Here is a 23394-nt window from a genome sequence, read left to right as displayed (position 1 = left end):
GGATGACTGAGTCCATACCAAACTTCTTCAGTCTCCTCAGGAAGAAGAGGCGCTTACGGGCCGTTTTGACCACCTTGTCCGTGTGAACAGACCAGGTGAGGTCATTGCTGATGTTCACCCCGAGGAACTTGAAGCAGCTGACCTTCTCCACTTCCGATCCATTGATGAATAGGGGTGCATGCTCCTCCTCCTGCCGCCTCCTAAAGTCCACAATCATCTCCTTGGTCTTGCTGATGTTAAGAGAGAGGTTGTTGTCCTGACACCATGATGTCAGGGTGTCAACCTCCTCTCTGTAGGCTGACTCGTCACTGTCAGAGATGAGGCCCACGATGGTTGTGTCGTCAGCAAACTTAACGAGGAGGTTGGAGCTGTGCGTAGCCGCACAGTCGTGGGTGAACAAGGAGAACAGGAGAGGGCTGAGCACACAGCCCTGGGGGGTGCCTGTGTTGGTGATCAGTACAGATGAAGTGCGGTCACCGATTCTCACCACCTGTGGCCTCCCCGTCAGGAAGTGGAAGATCCACTTGCAGAGGGAGGTGCTTAGTCCCAGGTCCACAAGCTTGGAGACCAGTCTGGAGGGGATGATGGTGTTGAATGCAGAGCTGTAGTCAATGAACAGCATCCTCACATATGTATTCCCCTTGTCCAGGTGGGAGAGAGCGGTGTGCATGGTCAGAGCGATGGCATCGTCTGTAGACCTATTGGACCGGTATGCAAACTGCATAGGGTCCAGTGTGGGGGGCAGCGAGGAGCAGATGAATGATTTGACTAGCCGCTCGAAGCACTTCATGATGATAGAGGTCAGTGCTATTGGGCGATAGTCATTCAGACATGTGACCTTGGTGTTCTTGGGCACAGGGATGATGGTGGTCCTCTTGAAGCAGGTGGGGAGTACAGACAGGTTAAGGGAGAGGTTGAAGATGTCACTGAAGACCCCTGCCAGCTGGTCAGCGCAGCCCCTAAGGGCCCTACCTGATATGCCGTCTGGGCCAGGTGCCTTGCGAGGGTTGATCTTCTTAAAGCATAGCCTCACCTCAGCTACAGTTAGTGTAGGCACACCACTGGCTTGGCCTTCAGGTAGCTCCACTGCAGGGGGTTCACTGTCCCTCTCAAAGCGAGCGTAGAAGGAGTTCAGCTCGTCTGGCAGTAGGACAGAAGACTGGGTCTCATTGTCAAAATGAGAAACGTTCCAGTTAATTAAAACTCCATGTTATGCCGTAAATAGATACAAGGGGAATGCATTTGCATAAAAAAAGTATGTATCTATACATTATATTATATTATCTTTACGCTTTATATTCTTAGCCTATTAATAAATACTCAATTTCTGACTCATCAGCGCAAGGAGGTTCTATGGTGTAATGGTTAGCACTCTGGACTTTGAATCCAGCGATCCGAGTTCAAATCTCGGTAGAACCTGTCTTTTGACAGTTTGAATGCTTAGCTCAGTGGCTTGGCTTACTTCAACGTTTCAAGAATTAAACGTTGAATTAAGCAAACGTTTCATAAAAAAACAGTTCAATCCCATACCTGAAAAAAAATCGGTATTCCAATACCTAAACTATAATTCTATTTAGAGCTATGCCAGAAAAAAATATTTTGTATGTCTCAATACACAATGCCACATCCAGTAGCATTTTGCAGTAGGTTATGGGCGTCAGTGTGATTTTCTAGCTGTTCTGACTCTGACAATTATTTGTGCAGCTGACCAACAGTGTAATAGCGCACGGATAAGGACTTGCATTCATCATACTGCATGCAAAAGTATGGACTTTATAAAGCCAGCTGCAGAAGCTAGTAAAATTAATAACTAAACGTGGCTCTGACGCAACACAGGTTGTCTGAGTACGACAATGTGCATGCATTTCTGAGAAATTACCACAAGGAGTCAGTGCAGTTCACTCAGAAATCTCACCTTCAATGAAATAGTGCAGTTACCCCAAAGAGTGCGTGTGTGTGTATTGTGTGTGTGTGTGTTTAATCTAGTGTGTTTAACAATATATAACCATGATAATTTTCTGAACAACACCAATCCCTTCCAAGTATAGCTATCACCACAAGGAGGTTTGTTGGAAGAACAGATTGGCTTGAATGTTATGTTATTTTACCCATTGATTTAAAACTTGTACAAACTTCCGGTCACCCTTTAATGAATACTGTCAATTTTGTTTTACTGTGGTTTGCGTCCTTTTCCGTGACTTCTCTCTCATCCAGTCTCCTGGCCTCTCCTCTCACCTCGCCTTCCAGCCTCTCCTCTCAGCCTCTCTTCTCCTCCCCCCTGGCCTCCAGCCTCCTCTCCCCTGGCCTCCAGCCTCCTCTCCTCTGGGGTTGCGGGGAGGGGTGGAAGCTGGGGAGCTGAACTGCTCTCCACAACTCATGCCAGAAACACACTCACATTTTCCTATTTCCATCTATTTGTCTCCCTTTCCAGATTTCTGCACAGGAAAGGTGGAAGAGAACTTGTATTTTCCAGAGGAACTTAATTGGCAGTGCAGTCTCCCACTTGTCCATGTCATCCCTCCCCCCCCCCCCCCCCCCCCACACACACACACACACACACACACACACACACACACACACACACACACGCACGCACACACACACACACGCACGCACGCACACACACACACACACACACACACGTACAAACGTAGGCTACACAAACACACGTACAAAGTTACGGGGGAATTTCTGGGGCTGCGCACACACACATGCACAGGCAAACTACACGTTTTCAGCTCTCATTTAATTTAAATTAGAAGTAAGGATAATCTTTTTCCACTTGATATCCCAAGTTGTATACGGTTAGCTTTATACTTATTGTTTATATTTTAACTTTATACACTTATTCTCTAGGCTGGATTTGACTGTGATTTTGTACAGGGGAGGTCTAACTGTGGTTGTGTACAGGAGAGATTCCTGTCAAATTCTTGGCAGAGTGATATAATGCCCTCTGGGAATTCATGACTGTGAGTTCAGCTATGTGATTTAGTAACCGGCTAAACCAAAACGGTATGGTTTCAGACAAATTGTTAAAATGTCATTGAGGAAAGTATTGATATTATCACAATATGACATGCTGAGTTGGCAAATATGAACAATATCTTTCAATAACAGCTTGTGTGATTTCATCCAAGCGTTTTGCAAAATCTCATCTCTGCCTCAAAATAAAACACATAACTCAGACCGATCCAAATACAGCCACTTAAAGATAACATATAAACACAGCAAACATCTCCACAGGGAATAAATCCTCACAGAACTGAACTGGGTGTATAGATGCTCTGTACATGCTGGCGAGGCATGGTCTCAGCGTTGTGGGTATAGTTCATCAACTCACACGGTATTTTATTTGATATTTAATGTTACATAAACACAGAGTTCCACTCCGACTCCACTGATCACTATTACAGTAGCGGTATGTGAGCGCGCCAGTTGTTCTACGTGTGTTGGTGGTTGAGGAGTGACATCATCTTATCTGGGGGACAGGGCGCTGTGCAGTCGACCCTGTCACAACACACAGCCCTCCCGGCTTCGGGGGCGCTGAGCGCTTGTTTACGTTCCCTGAAACGGGGCAGAGGCGGCCGGTCTCTGTGACCCCCGTAAGTCATCCGAGGCTTTATGGATGTTTGGGTGAGGGCAGAGCGTGCCCTGCTGTGAAATAACAGCAGACGTAGCGCTGGTGGAGGTGATGGTAACAGTGGGGGTGTGTAAACATATAAATATATAAATCCGTCGTCGGGGTCACTGGTGGTGGAGATGGCTACGAGCCAGGCGCTAGTGCTCTCCCCAGGCTGAAAGAAGTGCAGGATTGTCCGGTCAGGCTTCTGCCTCTCTCTCCAGCCCCAGGCTCCAGTTCTAACCCCAGTTCCAGTCCCAGCTAGACTTGTGTGGCTGGTATGCCACACAAGATGGGGCTGGTATGATCTGTTTCACAGGTTCCTGCTGCAACAGACTACACAGGATGGGAGTATGGTTACCATGGAGATCTGGAAACGATTCCCACAAAGGCTATTTTAGAAAGATGACACTCCCTCACAATAAACAAGCTTGTGCTTTGCTAAGTGTCTCCTTTGGTGAACACCTCCCATTTGTTTTACTGTCTAACCTCACAGAACATGAATGGGTCAAGGATGGACAAATTAGGCATTGGCGAAAAATGTTACCAGATTTAAGAAGGCTTGCTGTGGTTTTGTAGTGGATGAGGTTTGCAAAACCTTGCTCTCCTTTTAATTCTACTTGAAATTTGTCAATTTGTTACCGCTGGACCAGAAAAGGGTTTACTAGGATTAAACGGTACACACCTTTAGACAATAAGCCTAGCCCATGAAAATAGCTCTGTTGAAGTCCTATGAAAGTACAAGGTAAACACTAGTTTACCAGGCCACTTACTGCAAGCACAGGATAGAGCTTGAGGACAAAGCCTGTTGGACACTTCTGGAAGCTGATGACGCTTCTGGAAGCTGATTACGCTTTTCTCAGCGTTTGCGTCTGTATTTCCGCGCCAGTGCGGTGCGTTTGAATGCGTGACGTACATGTTTTCAGTATGGATGCACGATTTATCAGGGTATAGATGCATGGGCGTATCTAGCCCTATTTTTTTTGGGGGGGGGGGGGGGGCTGGAGCACTCATATGTTAATAGCAAACTCCGCTTGTTGTGTTGACAAAGTGTGAAGCACTAGATTATTTCTTCAGAAACAGTTTGTCTCTTAGGTCCAGCAACCCCAAAAAGACATAAACAGAGATCCAGCCACAACCTAACAACCTATAGGAATGCAGCAATCTGACTTTCGCTACTGTTTGTCCAAGCATTCCTGCTGGCGACCACATCGTCACGCTGCGAGCGTGAGCCTCCGCGGACAGCGCTGCAGTTCTGAGCAAACGGAGCATACTCAGATCTGTTTTTCTCAAGCGGTGGTTTGGGAAAGAGATCGTTTCAGCGCCCACATTTCACCAGGCCCAGAGTCATTCACCAAACTCTCTAAGCAGCAGACCATTCAGGGATTGATGTTGATGCTCTGCCAGTCTTGTAAGAAAACAATAAAATCTTGAGTGGTTTTCGAAGGCTATTCCTACAGTAGGCCTATACATTATATATAGTGTGTGCGTGCGTGTGTGTGTATGTAAACACAGTGTATATTTCAAACCTGTTAAATGCTTAGACACAAGCCTGTTACCACAGTAACCATCTCTCTCATTTACATGACTAGAGATGGTGCATTCACCGAGGCTACAGCACAATGTACCGTTTGTGGGCTGATACCAGAATTTTCACAACAAAAACAAATCACATTCACAGAACTTCCAAGCGACCAATAACGGTTCACATGAGGAACGGTTGTGGCTTTCAATACAGCTGCCAATGCGTCTAAATAAATAACCTTCAGGGTCTAATGTTTATTTTAATATAAATACAGTATGAGTGTTTCTTGAGAGCTACAATTCTATGATGGCTCTCAGCGAGGGAGCAGCGAGTCTTTCCCAACCTTTCTCCGTCCCTCCAACTTGGTTTTAATTAGTCTCGTTGAGCGCCAGGGATCATTCTGGGGGGTTGTTAACCAGGACAGAGAGGCAGTGAATCACCCTGTTTCCAGGATGGCTCCGTGTTACAAGCCGCTAAATCATAAATCTGGCTCCGTCAACTATATTCCTAACATCCAACTGTTGAGTGGCTGCAGCCCCGACATCAGAAATCAGAAATAACTGAAATGGCATTTTAACTGGCAGTCCTCTGACGACAGGGGTTTGTACACAGGATGGACAGCACTCAATGGAAAGACAAGTGACAACCGCCAAATAGATCGAAACATTACACAAAGAGTCATGTATGGATAGGACGTCCTCCAGAACGTCCACAGAAAGAGGAACCTGGACCCAGTTAGTAAAGAATTAGGTTGTGTCCCAATATCCATCCTACCGCATTACTGAGTGAAGTTTTAGTATGTCCAGGGGCGGTTCTACACGGGGGCCTACAGGGGCCAGGGCCCCTGTAAAAATGTCCCTGGCCCCCCCTGTGGCCCCCCTGAGCTGACTGTAAATAAAACTTAAAAAAAAAACTACTACTACTTCTTCTAATAGTCATCATGAAAAGAGGAAGGGACATTGCAGCCTTTTTTGCCCCAGTAAATACAAAAGTTAGAGAAACATATCAAGGTATTGAGAGAGCTGAGGAGATGGAAGAGGGAGAGCCAGAGCCGTTTGTATGATTTTAATGAAAAGCAAAATTTAAGCATTTAATGTTTAAATATCATATTATAATTTTTTATGTGCCCCCCTGATTAAACACTGGCCCCCCCTTGGCCCCCCCAGTAAAATTTGTCTAGAACCGCCACTGAGTATGTCCCAATACATAGTGTATCTGTGAGTCAAAATGTCTCCACTGAAGTGATTTAACTGAAAACAGTTTCAGTACAAATCATGTCAATTCACCACTGATCCGACAAACACCCTAAATGTGGGCCACATGTAAAATAAACTGAAAGTTACCCACATTCCTCTGATGGGATTTCAATACCCAGGTTGTAAAACGTTCACGCCCAGGCGGAGCTGTCTTTACACCGTGGTGAGGAAAACAGCCCTGCCAGCTGAACTGGGGCATGACTGGAGGGGCATCTTGCATCACTTATCGTGAAAGAGATTCCCTTCAATAGTTACTCGACACTGCGGCCTATACAGTACTTAAGTTACGTTCTCCATAAGAAACACACGTCCCTTCATAAAACATTTTTTTTACTTTTATATTGTCTTTATTTGGAATCCTGTCATGTACATCAGCTCAGGAAAGATCACCGAAGAGTTTACAGAACTCATTAAAAACTGAAGCATAAGGTAAGAAAGTTCGCTCTGCTGTACACGTTCAGCCTCACGTCAGTGTCCGACTGAAATGATTTTCCTGACCAAGCCGGAGGGAACTCAGACATCATAACAGTTCCACACCTGTGTTTTTGCTCTCTGCCAAATGTGGACTAATAGGGTATTTGGTACGGGTGGGGTGGTGGGGGGGGGGGCGTTGATTGGGGGGGGTTGTTGAGGTGAGACTTACACAACACTGAAGTTACTCCAGCTGGTTCCAATTCTCTTGAATTCAAAGCAGAAATAAAAGTGCTTTAACGTGTGTCTTGAGGGACTGTGTGGTGGTGGAGGTGGGGTTAGGGGGCTCTTTAGGCCCCTGTCGCTCCATGGTTCTGGGGCACAGCTTCAGTCAGTACCAACCAAGCCCCAGGGCCCATCCTGGGTCTGGAGCCAGGCAGCTGGGGCTTCCGTCCTGGTGCCACGCGGTGAGCAGAAGGGGGCGTACAGGACAGGAGCCCGATTCACAAATGAGTTCCTTAAGTCTGGACAGGAACAGGGAAGGGAAATGGAAGCTTTGAAGTGGGGCTTGAACAGTATTACGACGCGAGCCGCGAAAAAGGCTCGCGACGGAGAGCTTAATCATTCCGACTCTCCCCTTCGAAATCTCATTCCAACTCATCTGGTCCGTGTTTGAACATGAATAGGATCTATTTGTGGCGTCGTGAAGGCCCCGGTTTGAGAAAGAACTGATTTAATATGGGCTCTGGTGTGCACACACGGAAAACAGCGCTTACTTCTGAGATAATAAAACATACATGTGTATAAAAGTCTTCCTTCAACATGAAACATGATATTGTCAGGTACAGTCCGGCTCATAGTGGCTGGCAGACAGGATTGTGAAGACACAACACATGAACAGCGCCCGCGTATTAGACACATTCAAACTGAATACACAAGAAACAAGACAAATAAATTACCATTTCAAAACCATTTTTAAAATGCCTTTTCAACAAATTACGACCTTCAATTACGTTCAAAGGAGAAACTAAATATATGGGTTTCTGACTGGGGAAAATATGGTGACCAAATTTGACGTTTTTTGTAATCGCTAAAAAAAACCCACCAGCCACCTACGGTCTTCTTCAGACAACCGCCTGGTGGTCCCACCTCTCAAGACCGCCCGGTCCCAGCACAAGCTCTTCTCCTGCCTGGCACCCCAGTGGTGGAATCAACTCCCCACCTCCATCAGAGACACGGACTGTCTCTCCACCTTCAAGAGAAGGCTCAAGACGCACTTGTTCCGGGAGTACAATGGTATTTAGGAATGGTTTGCTGAACCCAACGCTAGTTTCCTCAAGGTTCACAATGACTCTTGCTTAGACTGTTGCTCTTGTTGGTTAGTGGTAGCTGATTTAAACTGTTGTATTCTTTTTTTTTTTTTTTTTTTTAGTTAGTTAATCCTATTTTTATTGCTTTCCTACAGGTACACCTGCACTTAGAGATTAATATTGTGTAATTTTAACTTGTTTAACTACATGCTCTTATGGTTTCTTCCCTTTAGCACTATTTTTTGGTTGTTCACAATATGTACTTCTTGTTTTTGACTACCCGCAATGCTGTGGGGCTATCTTGTTGTTATTATCAGTGACCTATGCACTTTGTGAAGCTCTCTCTTGGAAGTCGCTTTGGATAAAAGCGTCTGCTAAATGAATAAATGTAAATGTAAATGTAAAAACAATGCAGTGATTGTGATCTAGTGGTATACCATTCTTAAACATCCAACCAAACTCACACAATCCACATCACCAACCCACTGCAGTCCATTTCACTCAGCTAAAATATTCACACCAATCTCAAACTCACTAAGGTGCACTAAAATGAGACTAATATAAACATTCCCCCTTTGACTATCGCCCCTTCCATTCGCCGGAATCTCTGAATGTTCAGAATATTTGGTTGCTTTAAAATGAACACATATATATATATAAAAAAAAACACACAAGTAAAAATCAAAATAGGCAAAAAGAATAGACGTCGAAAACGAGTCGACGTCAACAAGCGTGTCCTGCTAGAGGTGCCTCTGCCTCACAGGGGGGGAGAGAGGCAGTCGTGTTTTGGAGTCAGGGCCAGTTACACCCTGCCAGAGGCCGGGAGACTACAGGAAGTGCCCTCAGTCGGTGCAGTGGTTTGTGGGATATGTAGTGAGAGTGGTTGTGGGCTGTGGGGGGGGGGCTCCAGGGCCCCTGGTCACACAGGCCCCGGGTAGCCGTAATGGTTGTTGTGTTCGGCGTCGCCCATCTGCAGGCTGGCTTTGCGCTCCGACTCCTCGTTCTCGGCCGCCTGCGGGACCGAGCAGCGCTGGGGACGCTCCTTGAAGAAGTCCGACACGAAGCGCACCTGCAGGGAGGAGAGGGGAGGAGGGGGGACAGGAGAGAGAGATGGAGAGAAAGATAGAGAGAGAGATAGAGAAGGAGCGCAGAAATGAGAGAGGGGTAGAGGCGAAAGAGAAGGAGAGGGTTAAAGTACAGAGAGTGGAGGGGTGGAGGGGGGGGGGGGGGGGGTGAGAGAGAGAGAGGAGAGAGACGGAAGGAGGCGTGAGAGAGGAGTTGCGGTCGAAGGGCAGGTCATTCCCCCCCTCCCCTACAGGAAAGGCTCTCAGGGCCGGGGGCTGGAAAGTGTGATTGCAGGACCTCAGAGCGGAGCTCCCTCACAGCTGCCAGAAACACATCCTGAGAGGAACCACAGAGAGCTGCGTCCTCCAGGCTGGCCGGAGAAGCCCATTGAACACGGGGGCCCTGGAGGGTCTCTAAGCACACCCAGCCGCCTGAGAGACCTGCTCTTGGGTTCCCTTTCCTAGGCACGAGTCGAGCCCGCGTCCGTCTCCAGGCCTCCGCCACCAGCTGATGCTGCGCGGGGGCTCAAATCAACACAGGAAGCCCCCCCCCCCCACTGTTTCAGGCCAGCTGGGAGACTCACGTTCAGGACGGCGACCAGGGCGCCCTGCAGGAGCCCCACCAGCACGTCGCTCCAGTGGTGCTTGTAATCCGACACGCGGGTGTAGCCCACGTAGACCGCGAACGCCACCAGGAAGAACTGGATGGTGGGCCGGAGGAGGCGGGCCCACTTAGCCGCCAACCTTGCCTGGACATACAGCTGCAGAGAGAGAGAGAGAGAGAGAGACACAGAGAGAAAGAGAGACACACAGAGAGATAGAGAGACACAAAGAGATAGAAAGAGAGAGACAAAGAGAGAGAGAGAGAGATAGAGAGACACAAAGAGATACAGAGAGAGATAGAGAGAGAGAGATAGACACACAGAGAGATAGAGACAGAGAGAGAGAGATAGACACACAGAGAGAGACAGAGAGAGACAGAGAGACAGATAGAGAGACAGAGATATAGAGAGACACAGAAAGAGAGATAGACGAGTGGAGGAAGTAGACAGACAGTCGACCTATAAGTATTGGTTTCAATAGGAGATCATTTTCCATTACTGCTGGTAGACGCCATTAGTGGTTTTGGCCATGTGACCAAATAAGGTCATGTTGCTCCGAGATGGTGCAACGATAGTTTTGTATTGTCTGGTCCGTTTACATACAAACAGTGGAGCATTAGGATTAGAGTAAAATGGGTCAACCCTAACAAAACTTTTCAACTCTTCGACAAGAGTTTGATATCTAACATCTGTCTGCAAACACCAGCCAGCAGTGTGATAACAGAAATGGAAGAGGCTGTTTCAAATCCAAGAGTAAGGCAGAGCGAGGGAGAATTGCAAAAACGCTTAAAAAGGTGTTGAATTGTGAGTCTAATTTATGCCCGTATGGACTGAAAACCCTATTCACAGAGGTACAGTTGCTGCCAGAAAATATGAAACTGACGCACACACACACACACACACACACATACACACACAGTTAGGGTCCTATTAGAGAGAGAGGTAGTAGAAACTGGCATCCATACAAGGTCTCTCTACCACACACGCTGTCTGTGCAGTGGCCACAAGGGAAAATCTGCCCACAGAAAGAAGGGCAGAAGACGTAGTCCAGGGCCCTGATTCCGATCGCAAACACAACAGACTAACCGGTGACAAAGTGTTTTGATTGGCCGTGAAAGCCAGGGCGTCCGTGGCAAAGCCCGTTCATAAACACACAGACTGACAAGACCCAGGCCCTGAACTAGATAATCCCAGAGAACCCTGGGAAACATCAGCTCCGTCCAACACCAAGTCACTCCCCCCGGGTCTCCACGACGTGGCCCTTGCCCTTGTATGTCCATGAGTCCTACTCTACGAAGCCTGTTTGTTTTTCCCTCCTGTCCAGACAATTAGTTGGGATCAAAACACTGAAGGACTTGTGTCTCCTAAGTCCCGCCTCCCACAGACTCACCGCCAGGAACAGCATGCAGTACATCCCAAAGGACGAATGGCCAGAGTAGAAGGACAGCCTGTAAAAACAAAGCGCACACGTGATTGGAGGTTGAAACCTGCAACAAGCCTATGGCCAAAGGATTGGTTGTGTTAGCCTGTGTCCCACTGCAAAAACTCAACAGCTTTGGATAAGAGCGTCTGCTAAATGAATACATGTAAATGTAAATCTAACTACAGTACGTGTGATCATCTTGTTTGACTTAAAAATCGGGTTGGATATGTGTCTGGTATAAATGGCTCACCTAGTAACTTCATGTAAGTGAACACATTATTTTTAAGAGATATTATCAGGTGAAATGTTCTTCACCGGCAGCCAAAGTGACTTGCTTTAAGCATGAGCAATTTCGTCAGTAATATTTTTGGACTTTGACTGGGCATGTTTGGGAGTCTGGTGGCTGAGCGGTTAGGGAATCGGACAAGTAATCTGAAGGTTGCCAGTTAGATTCCCGACCGTGCCAAATGACGTTGTGTCCTTGGGCAAGGCACTTCACCCTATTGCCTCAGGGGGGAATGTCTCTGTACTTACTGTAAGTCTGGATAAGAGCGTCTGCTAAATGACTACATGTAAATATCATGTTTGCAGCGCAGTACCTGGATTCCGTAACCGCGCGGGGGAGCCCGGTGCAGTTGATCCCCAGCACGTAGCCCTTGCACGCCTTGGGGGCACAAACGGCCATGAAGTTGGGCCTCGGACGCCCGATGGTGAACTTGGCCAGGTCGGTCAGCGATTGGCTGACGGCGGCCCCGAACAAAAAGGTGCCAAGCACCTTGTAGAGCGCCGACACGTACTGGTTGAAGTCTGAGTTGGAGTAGATCCTCTTGCTGTACACCAGGTAGGCCTCACCGCAGGAGATCTGAGGGAGAGACAAGGGGGGAAGGGGGAGAGGGAGAGGGAGGGGGAGGGAGACATGGATTAAAACAGAGAGATAGAGGGAGGAGAGAGCGAGGTGTAGAGATGGATTAAGACATAGAGGCACAGAGAAAGAGTGAGAGAGTAAGACGGCGTGGGTGAGGGCGAGAGAGGGAGAGTGAGAAAGTGTGTGAGAGAGAGAGAGTGAGAGAGAGAGAGAAAAGTGAGAGAGTGAGACATAGTGAGAGAGAGAAATGAACAGAGAGAGCAAATTCATTTCCTCCGCGATCAGAACACAGCGAAGCGCAGACCGAGACCGGGGCTGGGCGTCGGCGAGGGGCGGGGCTTACGATGACGATGGTGCAGGAGATGGTGACGGCGGCCAGGGTGCCGTGGGTGATGGTGTCGGGCTTGAGCGGGTACTGGATGGTCTCGTCGTCACAGTACACGCCGCGCTGGTACGGCCGGAACACCAGGTTCATGATGACGAAGGGCAGGGCCGCTAATTGGACGAAACAACAACAACCAATCAGAAGACAGAACATCACATCATATCTAACTGTCTGGAGGCTAACGGGGGGGGGGGGGGGGGGGGGGACCCAGTCCTGACATGACCTAAGAACCCTTTAACAAGACAGCGCTCACACAGGTGTGATGCGTCTCTGTCTGTGAGCACTGCTCACAGACAGCACTGCTCACAGACAGCACTGCTCACAGACAGCACTGCTCACAGACAGTACTGCTCAGACAGTACTGCTCACAGACAAAACTGCTCAGACAGTACTGCTCACAGACAGTACTGCTCACAGATAGTACTGTTCAGACAGTACTGCTCACAGACAACACTGCTTAGACAGTACTGCTCACAGACAGTACTGCTCAGACAGTACTGCTCACAGACAGTACTGCTCACAGACAGTACTGCTCAGACAGTACTGCTCACAGACAGTACTGCTCACAGACAACACTGCTCAGACAGTACTGCTCAGACAGCACTGCTCACAGACAGTACTGCTCACAGACAGTACTGCTCACAGACAGCACTGCTCACAGACAGCACTGCTCACAGACAGTACTGCTCAGACAGTACTGCTCAGACAGTACTTCTCACAGACAGCACTGCTCACAGACAGTACTGCTCACAGACAGCACTGCTCACAGACAGCACTGCTCTCAGACAGTACTGCTTACAGACAGCACTGCTCACAGACAGCACTGCTCACAGACAGTACTGTTCACAGACAGCACTGCTCACAGATAGTACTGCTCAGACAGTACTGCTCACAGACAGTACTGCTCACAGACAGTACTGCTCACAGACAGCACTGCTCTCAGACAGTACTGCTCTCAGACAGTACTGCTCACAGACAGTGCAGCTAAAACAGCTAATCTGCACAACTGCTAAAGTGTGGGCTGGTTTGGTCAAGCCTCAAGCACTTCTGTGTGGAAGCAGGAGTGGAACACAGTGGCAGAAGTGGAACACAGTGGACTGCAGGGTGTGTGTGTGTGTGTCCTAGTCCACATGGCAGACAGCCTTGGGGTGTATGGAAATGCCGTGCCGCCGCATACTAAATGTAAGACAAACAGTTGTGAAAAAATATGACATACACTTGTAAAAAATGCAGTTTCAAAGTGTGTATTTCTATTAAAAGACTCCCTCCCATTATAAAAAATGTCTGTTAATGACATATTTCCAGGTCTGTTTCCAGACATGCAGACAGGAGTGCTGATAAAGCAGTGACTCACAGAGAAATTATTGAAAAGTAATAATACCTCATCGAAAATATGAAAAGAGCAAACTAAAAACAAAGGCGGAGGAGGTAACACTGTAGAAGGGCAGAACTGATATACTCACCACACCAATATCATCATGCTTCATGTTATGACTATCCGCAATGCTTTTGGGGCTATCTTGTTGATAACATATCAGTGACCTATGCACTTTGTAAAGCTCTCTCTTGGAAGTCGCTTTGGATAAAAGTGTCTGCTAAATGAATACATGTACATGTAAATCAACAGAAATAACTGTGCTATAGTGCCCTAGTCAAATCATGTACAGTGTCAACTACATTCAGCTTTGTCTACATGGTACTTTGTAGCCTGGTGTACATGAGATGAAGAAAGACACTGTTGTTTTCCCTCCCCCCCCCCCCCCCCTCTCTCTTTCTCTCTCTCACACACACACACACAAACACACACACAGTAAACACTCCCCATGAGACACCTCAGAAACAAAGGCTACCATTGGCTGAGAAGACACCAAGGCCAGCACTAAATAGAAGCTTTGTGTCGAGGCGAACAACAGGATGAACAGGCAGAGAGTGCCGTCTCTAAGCCCAGCCTGGCTGCTACAGTGAATAACATCAAACTCTGCAAACACAGAACTGAGCGTGGAAACCGATACACCCAAGATTACAACTGACTTTTAGAGACTTCCAAGATTCGTAGAAAGACCTCTTGTGTTGATGTGTTCGAGTTGGGCAGGATTTAAAAGCCAATTTAAAATACAAGCACGCAATCAAACACACTGGGGAAATTAGAAGCCATTTAGGTGCCCTTTTACAAGCCTGCGTTCCCCTGGGTCACCCTGAGTGACGACTTCACACCCAACAGGTCACCTGTGCCCTCCCTCCCTCCCTCAGCAGCTGTGCTCCACCTGGTCTGACTGAATGCCCCCCTCCCCCTCATGGCACACAGAGAAGGCAGGGAGAGACGGTGTTGACACAGAGGCTCTTGTCGGTCAGAGACAGACACAGAGTCAGCCACGGCATGACACCTGCAGCAGCCCCGCCCCCCCCCCTCCCCCTGCAGCCTCATCCTCCACCACCTCCACCGCCTTCTCTACCTGCTTCACATACTCTTCCACCTCCGCCTCCTCCACCTTCTCATCCAGCACCAGAGGGTCAGCTGTCTCTGCCAGCCTTTCCTTCCCTTCTCCTGGGGGGGGAAGGCCCATCTGTGGCTCCAGCCCATCTCCACCATGTCCACGTCCAGGAGACACCATCACAACAACAGTTTGTTTCCTTGAGGGGAGTCCAAGGTCGCGAACATGCCACCAGGGGGTTGGAATGCTCACAGCGTGTAGGGGATGAAATGCGGTGATGAAAAAGTGACAGATTTCAGCCCTCTGGGTCGTGCTAGACCGTGTATCCGGTTGGTTCCGCGCTTATAAAAAACCTTGACACAAACATACACACACACAGCAGGCACTGTCATACCAAACCCTGGTGTGGACGGTCTTTTTGGGAAATGTTTATTTCCCTAACACAACGTGGTGAGAGTTGGTAGAAGCTGGTAGTTTAAACTTCAGTCTGCATAGGAGAAACAGTGTATAAGCACTCTTTGTACGTCGCTTTGGATGAAAGTGTCTACTAAATGAAAAACTTTTTTTTTTTTTTTTTCTGTTAATCATACTTTTAACACCTTCTTTTAACGTGACCCCAGCTTAATCTGTTATAATGTGTCAAAATCTGTTATGATGATGACCTACTGTACCCAAGATGAACATAAGTTGCTTTTGTGTATTTCAAGTTCAAATCTGACAGAATGCTTTGCCTGGGCACACAGCCGGCCGGCTGAGCCTGGCCCAGCCAGGACACCTGGCCTGAAATAACCCTCTCCTGGCTTGTAAATCCGTGTGCCTTTAAACGTCTGTATTCACAACACAGCATTTATTCAAGAGACACTTCTCCCCAACATGTCGGCCGTAAATCTCCATGTTTTTATTCAAATATTGGTTTTCAGAAGACGCTGCCAAAACATCTGGATCGCTGTCTTGGGTTGAGCGACAACTTCTGAGAAGGCGTGCGTGCGTGTGAGAGAGTGTGTGTGTGTGTGTGTGTGAGAGAGAGTGTGTGTGCGCAGCGTGTGCCATAACCACCCCTTCAACCAATCACGACCCACCGTCTTAAAAACACGCACGCAGACAGAGACAAACACAGGCTTTCACAGGCAGAAATAGACACCCAGACTGACATCCACCCAGCAACCCCAGGGCCTGAGTCAGGAGAGAGAGCGGAAGGAAGAAAAAGGAGAACACGCAATAATACCCCATGACACATCCATGTAGCTTAGAGACCTTCCAGACCAGGCTTCTGTTGAGGTTCTGCCTCCCCCCCTGCCATGCATGTCTGTCTGGCTTGGCCCCTGGGCCTGCCTGGCCCCTGGTTCTTCTCAGAGAGATGGACGGGGAGAAGGCTGTTAGGCGTCAGGAGTGTCTAACTCAAATCCCGGTGGCTGACTAAGAGGGACTGGTGGTGTGTCACCTCAGACCTAAGCTAGACTCCTAGGGAGTCAGGTGGCTGAGCGGGTAGAGCATCGGGCTAGTAATCTGAAGGTTGCCAGTTCAATTCCCGGCCAGTACACACGACGTTGTGTCCTTGGGCAAGGCACTTCACCCTACTTGCCCCGGGGAGAATGTCCCTGTACTTACTGTAAGTCGCTCTGGATAAGAGCGTCTGCTAAATGTGTAAGCTGTCCATCACCATTCCCAGACACCACTGCACAGAATTCGATCTCCTATGTTCAAGATCCTCCCTTTTCCAACTGAAGCTACCCGGTCTCACCCATACTCAGGATGAGATGTTCAAGCGCTACGGGTGTCCTTCCATCACCACTGCTGGGGTTTTAGGTCAGCGTTGAGCTCAGAAACTTCAATTCAGTCATTCACCCTCCCCCCGCCCCCCCCCCCTCGTTCTCCTCCATTCCATCAATTGTGGCGTCCTCCCACACATTCTCTCGGGGGTAAATATAGTGTCTGAACGAAGGCTTGCTTTATTTAGCCGGGAGATGTGCAATTACACGTGATGATGTGGACCACAGTCTCACACCGGGCGCAAAGCCACCCCATGTCACTTCCTGTCCGGGCCTCCCTCCAGCGTCCCCACGGGGGTCGGGGTTGGGGTCGAAGTTCAGGGACACTTCCTCTTTCTCACAGGACAGACTGTTCCTCTTCCCTCTGTTCTCAGGGTCATCCCGGGCCTCACAATCTCTCCCTCTCGTCCTTAACCGCTTATGTTTCCCGTATCTCATTTGATCTCTCCTCTCCCTTTTGCGTTCTCTCTCTACCGTCTTACTCGTTCACTCTCTCTCTCTCTCTCCTGTCTCTCTCTTTCATTCTCTCTTTTCCCCCCTCTCCCTCTCTCTTTTCCCCCCTCATGTCTTCCGCTCCCTCATTCATTGTCTGCTGTCTCTCTCTCTCCTCTCCCTCTCCTCTCCCCCCCTCTCTCAATCTCCCTACTCTCTCCCTCTCTCCTAACCTCTCTCTCTCTCCTAACCTCTCTTTCTCTTCTCTCTCCAGGCAGGTATTGCGGTGGCAGCTGCAGGGCCCTCCAGTAGGTATTCTCTCCTGCTCCCCGTCTCTCCCTCCCCTGCCCGAGCTGACTAACGTGGAAGGTATGTGCTGAGCGGACAACCTCTGCCTTCCAGTCTGGCATTCCAATTCACACACAAGAAAACGCCCAAAACGTCCACATTCACACTAAAGCCAGCCGGCTTCGCCTGCCCTTCATCTTAATCCCCCTGTTTCGCTCCCTTCATCATTTGCGCATTCCGAGCAGCAAGCAGAGCAGAGAAGTGGCTCAACCTGGAAGTCGCTCAACAACTACAAACGCAGATGCAACTGAGCAGCTGGTCAATTGGCAGTTCTCTGGGACTTGTAGTTTCTGACAGACTCGAAAGTATGACTAAAAACCCTGTGACTCTGTGTCGATCCCGCAAGATTACGGCATTACAGCAGTGGGGGGTACATTGTAGTAGCATTGCTCAGATTGAGCCATGCATGGTCCTGATAAAGGGGCATCACTTGTGTTCCAAAGACATCAAGTACGTAGAGTAGCTCGTCCACAAAGGAAGTGAAGCTTCAGGTAGAAGTGGTGTTATGGAGCTAGCGGACCGGCTCAACACCGGGTTACCCTGCACGGCTCCGATACAGCCTCTTGGCCGTGCTGCCGTGACAGTGTGTGTTCCCATATCGTCCCCTCGTCTTTCCACAACAGAGCGGATCTCCCCTGGGGAACCCTCTCCCTGGGCCTGGCCTTGAGAAGTCACCACGGTGGCTCTTCACAAAGCCCCCGCCTGGGAACCTAGGCTCCACGCAGAACCACCGCTTGGCCGAGGGGGGGTGGGGGGCGTGTGGGGATGTGGTCCACAGCAAGCCGACATACACAGCCACAATCTAAAACCGCACTAAAAGCCCTTAACTGATAAGTCACTTCCTGGAAATAGGGATATTTCATTTTACGATGATGTTGAAGTTGGATAAAGACAGATAAAGAATAATAATAACATGATACATTGAGGAGGAGACACCTGACACGTACGTTAGTTCCATAACAGCCCTCAGTGGGACGGAGACTTCAGTGAGGTGGATGAATCATATCCTCTCTAATAACTTCTCCAACGTGCATGTTATCAATGCACCATGGGGCAGACATGAGACACAGTCAAAGCATAATAGGAAAATTGTTTTATTTGACAGTGTTGAGTGTATGCAAATTCCCCCCTCGCTGTGTGGCAACGTCAGAAGATATTTGACTCATAAGTCATGAGGTTGATATTTCCTAACACGCTTCCTCCTACAGGAGCAAGGGTCCTGTCTGCTACCTCCACGGAAGAATCTAGAGGCAGGAGGGAGTCGAGTTCTGAGCCAACGCCCACAGTCTGTTTGTGCCGAGTGTAGGTTTACACAGACACGGGAAAGGGAGGGAGGAGGGGAGGGGAGGGGAGGAGGAGAGGAGGAGAGAGATAGGCTGGGAGGACGGGAGGAGGTGAGGCAGAAGTGGAAAAAGGAGAGGAGGGATACAGGGAAGGGAGGAGGGGAGGAAGGCGGGGAGGGGAACAGAACAAGGAAGTGGAGGGTGAGATTACAAAAAAGGCAAATCAGAAGGAAAAACACAAAGAAATCGAAAGAAGGGAGGGAGGCCTGGGAGGAGCGAGGGGCCTGTGGAATCCCACAGGAAGGATGGGGTTACAAGACCGAACACTGTCAAATGCAACACCAACCCTCTTCATCACACATCCTCCTCATCATCCTCCGTCAAGAAGCCCTTCCTGCCTGGGAGAACGCCTGCTGTGCGGAAGCCTGGCAACGTCCAGCATATCTACCTGTCATGGCGACTAATCACCTTGACTCCTTCCTAGCCCGAAACTGGGCAAGGCAAGCTGTTGGCAACTACATTGCTACATTGCTGTGATAATATCGATAGTGCACAAGATCTCTCGTAACAGGTCAGGTGGCACAAGCATTTCAATGGGAAAATCTCTCTGTTTCAGACCTCCATTTATGAAAAGAAAAGCTATCCCTTGCGTTGTGATTTTGAAACAGATGTGAGAGTACATTCACCGGCGGCACGTTCTACTGGGGTTGGCTGGCCACATTATGACTTTCTTTCTGAGAACAAAGGCTCGGGTTTGGTTGTCCCTTGTTCTGGGCGGGCCGGGGTGGGGTGCAGCGGTGGTCTAAATTTGACCCAACGGCTTAATCCCAGACTTGTGACAATGAAACACAGAGGCTTACAGAAGAAAAGACCGGGAGAACCGGAGCTCGCTAGCCCCATGTTCTCACCACTAGAGAATCCTTCTCATCGGACCCTACTATCCAAGCATAGCAGGCCTGCTCTGGAGGAAAATCCCAACAAACAATTCAAGGGATTACACATTTATAATTAAAATGGAAACGATATATCAAATAGAAGAACCCGCCTATATTTGAGGTTTGTTCCCACTGAACAGCCTTGGAAAGCGGTGCTGCCGATGATGTCACAGAGCATCCTCGTCATCTCGGCATCCCCACGGCAACACAATCGGCAACGCAGAAACGTGCCGCCAAAGGCCACACCGATATGCAAAACCTGTCTGCCAACTGCAGATGTGGTTAGAATCGGATGCCTCGGTCTAGATCCACTACACAGGGAGAGTGGCAGGTTCAGATGGGGGTTAGATGGAGATGAGGCTGGTTTATCATGTTCTGGAGGTTGGCTTGTTCGTTGGCATATGGTTGAGTCTTCTCTGAGAAACACGGCCACTGAAGAAAACATGTATTTGAAATACTGAAAGACACTCAAATGTGAATCAAATATGAAAACTAATATTAAAAGTTGTTTTGTGTCTTTACAGTACATAATTTTACATTCTACCTGCATTTAGCCTGTGTGTTTTAGTCACGTCTGGTAAAGTCTCAATCACTCCACAGTAGCCACTTTGAAATAATTGAAGTAACATATGTAAGCAATATCCCAGAAAATGTATTGAATGTGGAAATGGGGCATGGTTCTGGGAAGACCAGATATTGAGGCACAAGGGAATAAAGTACACACACACGTATATCACATTTCCATAAACAAACGTCCAGTTTCCTGAAACTCAGTCAAATCCTGCAAATTCAGTGTACCAGCAGGATCGTGTACGTTATGGGTGCTAGAATTAGGTTTTCTTCTTTTCCCGTGGTGCAACTCAAAACCCTATCATACCAGCTGGGACCATTTTGAAATGCATTTGTATACTTGAAAATATACCTTTTTCTTTTTTTTAATACTGTGTAAAAAAAAAAAAAAAATACTGTTTAAAAAACTATCTGAATGTCCCTGTACTTACCGTAAATCGCTCTGGATAAGAGCGTCTGCTAAAAAGAAATGACTACATGTAAATGTATCTCTACTGTATGTGAAACACCCTATAATGGCCTAGTAATTGTGGACACAAAGTCTTGTGTCCAAAGCTTTCCTCTTTTGTAGTCTGGAATATGAAAACAGTAAGTGTAAAAGTGTAGGCGACAATCTGTAGGGGTTTTTCCATAATTTTGTCAATGCTTCTTTGTAAATTGCACCAGATGAAAGGAAAATTGAGACAATTACTTGAAAGGCAGAAGATATGTAGGTGGTTATAGTGTGTTTTCTGTGCTAATCATGTCGCAAATACATTTACTTACATGCCTTCACTAAAAGGCAACAAAGTACATAGGCTATATTATCTTAATATATGTGAAAGTGACAAATGAAAGCACAGTTATTTTATATATTCTTAAAGGGCAAATATTTAAGTCGCTGGTAGCCTGCCTACCTTAGTAGCTTGTTCTGTAGCCTACCTTATACTGTTACTGTAAGGTACTGTACTCACCCACTACCACGCACAGCACGTCTACCAGGACGTATAGCTTATTTTTCCTGAAGTCCGTCATACCCTGTCCGTTGATAGACGATGTAGCTCAGTCGATAATGTTTTTAAAAGTTATGTAAGTGAACGAGTGTTGACGCGAAGTCCATTGACGGTACAGAGTTGTAAAAGGACAACCTGTATGGCGAGTTCTTCCGTTTACAATTCCCCTACCTGTCCACCGCCAACAAGATATGTGTTTACAGTCCAACGAAAATGTTGCTTCACAACAAATAAAAAGAGATCTAGCTTGCAACGCTGTGAGCACATAGCAGACTTTGCGCTCAACGAAAGAACTGAGAAGAATCCTCGATTTCACAGTTACTTGAGGCAACAGGGAATTCAATATAAACCTTTCTCCACGCAACATGCACAGATCCCTCCTCTCCACTTCCTCACAGCCCCAGCCTCAGCCTGACGTCGAAATGGTTCTGTTCCCGCTTGAGCGTATGAAAATCCACGAGAACGTCAACGAAATCCGGACAGTTCACTAATACTAGTTCAGTTGCACGTCCTAATCAACACACGTTCACTTATTACGTTGAAGTTCACGCATTGTCACAAATGAAAAGTGCTTGACCCTTCATATAACTTCAGTTTGGTTGTTTAACGACAAGCTCTCCTCTACTGCCTGAGAAACCCAACACGGAGTGAATAAATTGCCCCTGGGATGCTGACTCAGCCATAACCAGGTTTGGTTGCTTGACGCCAGGCAGTAAAATGAAAATGGCTGTAAACGAAGCATTAGTTTTGGACATTAATCAAAGGCCTTACGGAGGGGCCCAGACCCACACTGGGCACTCGGCACACAGCACAGTCATTAAAACTTTAAAAAAGACATACTTCCACTCAGACAAAAGCAAAATAGAGTTTTTTACAAGACATGCTGGGACTGTAGAACTAGCGTGGCTTAACACCAGCAGGGTTCCTAAGTGCTTGGAGACCGTGTGCCCTCATAGCGACAGGACTGAGGGACATTCTACCGCTGCGCCACAAAACCCTCTCTCGACACACTTACGATTTACCACCCGCAGAAAATCTGCAGAAAGTGTTCATGCTACTTCGACTCAGTTAAACATAAAAAACTAACAATGCGCCTCTCCCTTGAAGCCAGGATAGGGAGAGAGAGATAGCACGTATTTGCTTAGACATATCTGCAATTGGTTTATTGATGTACTAAACATTTTCCTCAAGAAGCTTTTGACTTCCATTGATCCCATTGTTCGGCTCTGAAGTGTTCTTTATCCCAATTTATCCCTACCCTCTAGTGGGGCTTTTCGGCAGCAAATTTCACATTGTGTGCATTGTTTTTTTTATTATTCTGGGAGGTTTGAGAGATCACTGATCTGCAAGCAAATTATATTCAAAATATGTCAGTGCTCTAGGGAATCTTCTGCTGGAGTGGAACTCAATTTAGAGTGGCACAGAATGACATTCTGTGTATATCTCAGAGGTAAGGAGTTTGTTTGTAACTTTAGATACCTGTAAGGTATAGGTATAACTCAACTAACTCAAATAACTAAATCATAATAAATAAGTCTCAGGTTGAAATCTTCCCTAACATTGCTTTGGACTTTTAGAATTCTTGGACTTTTTTTGGCAGATACTTCTGATGTATCTGCCAAATGAATACATTGTTTTCTAAAAATGATCACCTGGGCAAGGTGTGTTGAGACTGGAAGTTTTAGGCTGACAGATGACAGTGGCCTGGTTCAGGGATTTGAGGCCAGAGTTTATCCCCAGAGAACAGATACTTGAATCAGCCTTCCACACAACCAGATGCCAGCCCGCCTCGTCATTAGAAAAATATGCAGGTCAACAAGCAGAATGCTGATAAGACCGGGGCAATGTTTAATCTGCAGCAGAACAGTTCCAAGATAATTTTGTAATCATCGTCTTCTTGTGTCTCTAGTCCACTGTCTTGGAAACGGTTTGAAGGTCAGGTTGTGTTTAGGCTGTAAGAGTGCAGGAGAGTGAGTCATCAGCGACTAGAACACAATCTGTCTTTTTCCACTTTGATCGCCCTAGAAGTCCGGCTCATTGTGATGGGTCAGGAAAAGGATGGTGAACAAACACACACGCACACGCACACACACACACACGCACGCACTTACACACAAACACAGGTTCTGTTAGAAGCAATGCTACTGTTACTGGTGTCTGTCTGAGAAGCAAT

At 47.6% G+C, this 23394-nt stretch overlaps 1 protein-coding gene and 1 non-coding gene across 2 annotated transcripts; one reads left to right on the top strand and one right to left on the bottom strand.

Annotated features, from left to right (window-relative positions):
• The first annotated feature begins 1347 nt into the window (after positions 1-1347).
• On the top strand, positions 1348-1419 carry trnaq-uug. The gene has a single exon. It is a non-coding gene; the product is annotated as a tRNA-Gln (tRNA).
• Positions 1420-9016: 7597 nt separating this feature from the next.
• On the bottom strand, positions 9017-21879 carry plpp2b (phospholipid phosphatase 2b). Its single transcript, XM_047015095.1, has 6 exons — positions 21183-21879; positions 12419-12570; positions 11810-12072; positions 11178-11235; positions 9770-9946; positions 9017-9190 (listed from the first exon to the last, which is right to left on the bottom strand). Exons 1-6 carry the CDS (start codon positions 21241-21243, stop codon positions 9041-9043), a joined length of 861 nt encoding a protein of 286 aa, XP_046871051.1. The 5' UTR covers positions 21244-21879; the 3' UTR covers positions 9017-9040.
• Positions 21880-23394: the final 1515 nt, after the last annotated feature.

The sequence above is a fragment of the Hypomesus transpacificus genome, unplaced genomic scaffold (assembly GCF_021917145.1).
Source record: "Hypomesus transpacificus isolate Combined female unplaced genomic scaffold, fHypTra1 scaffold_270, whole genome shotgun sequence".
In the NCBI taxonomy this organism is placed as follows: domain Eukaryota; kingdom Metazoa; phylum Chordata; class Actinopteri; order Osmeriformes; family Osmeridae; genus Hypomesus; species Hypomesus transpacificus.
This window is presented reverse-complemented; position numbering and strand designations above follow the sequence as displayed.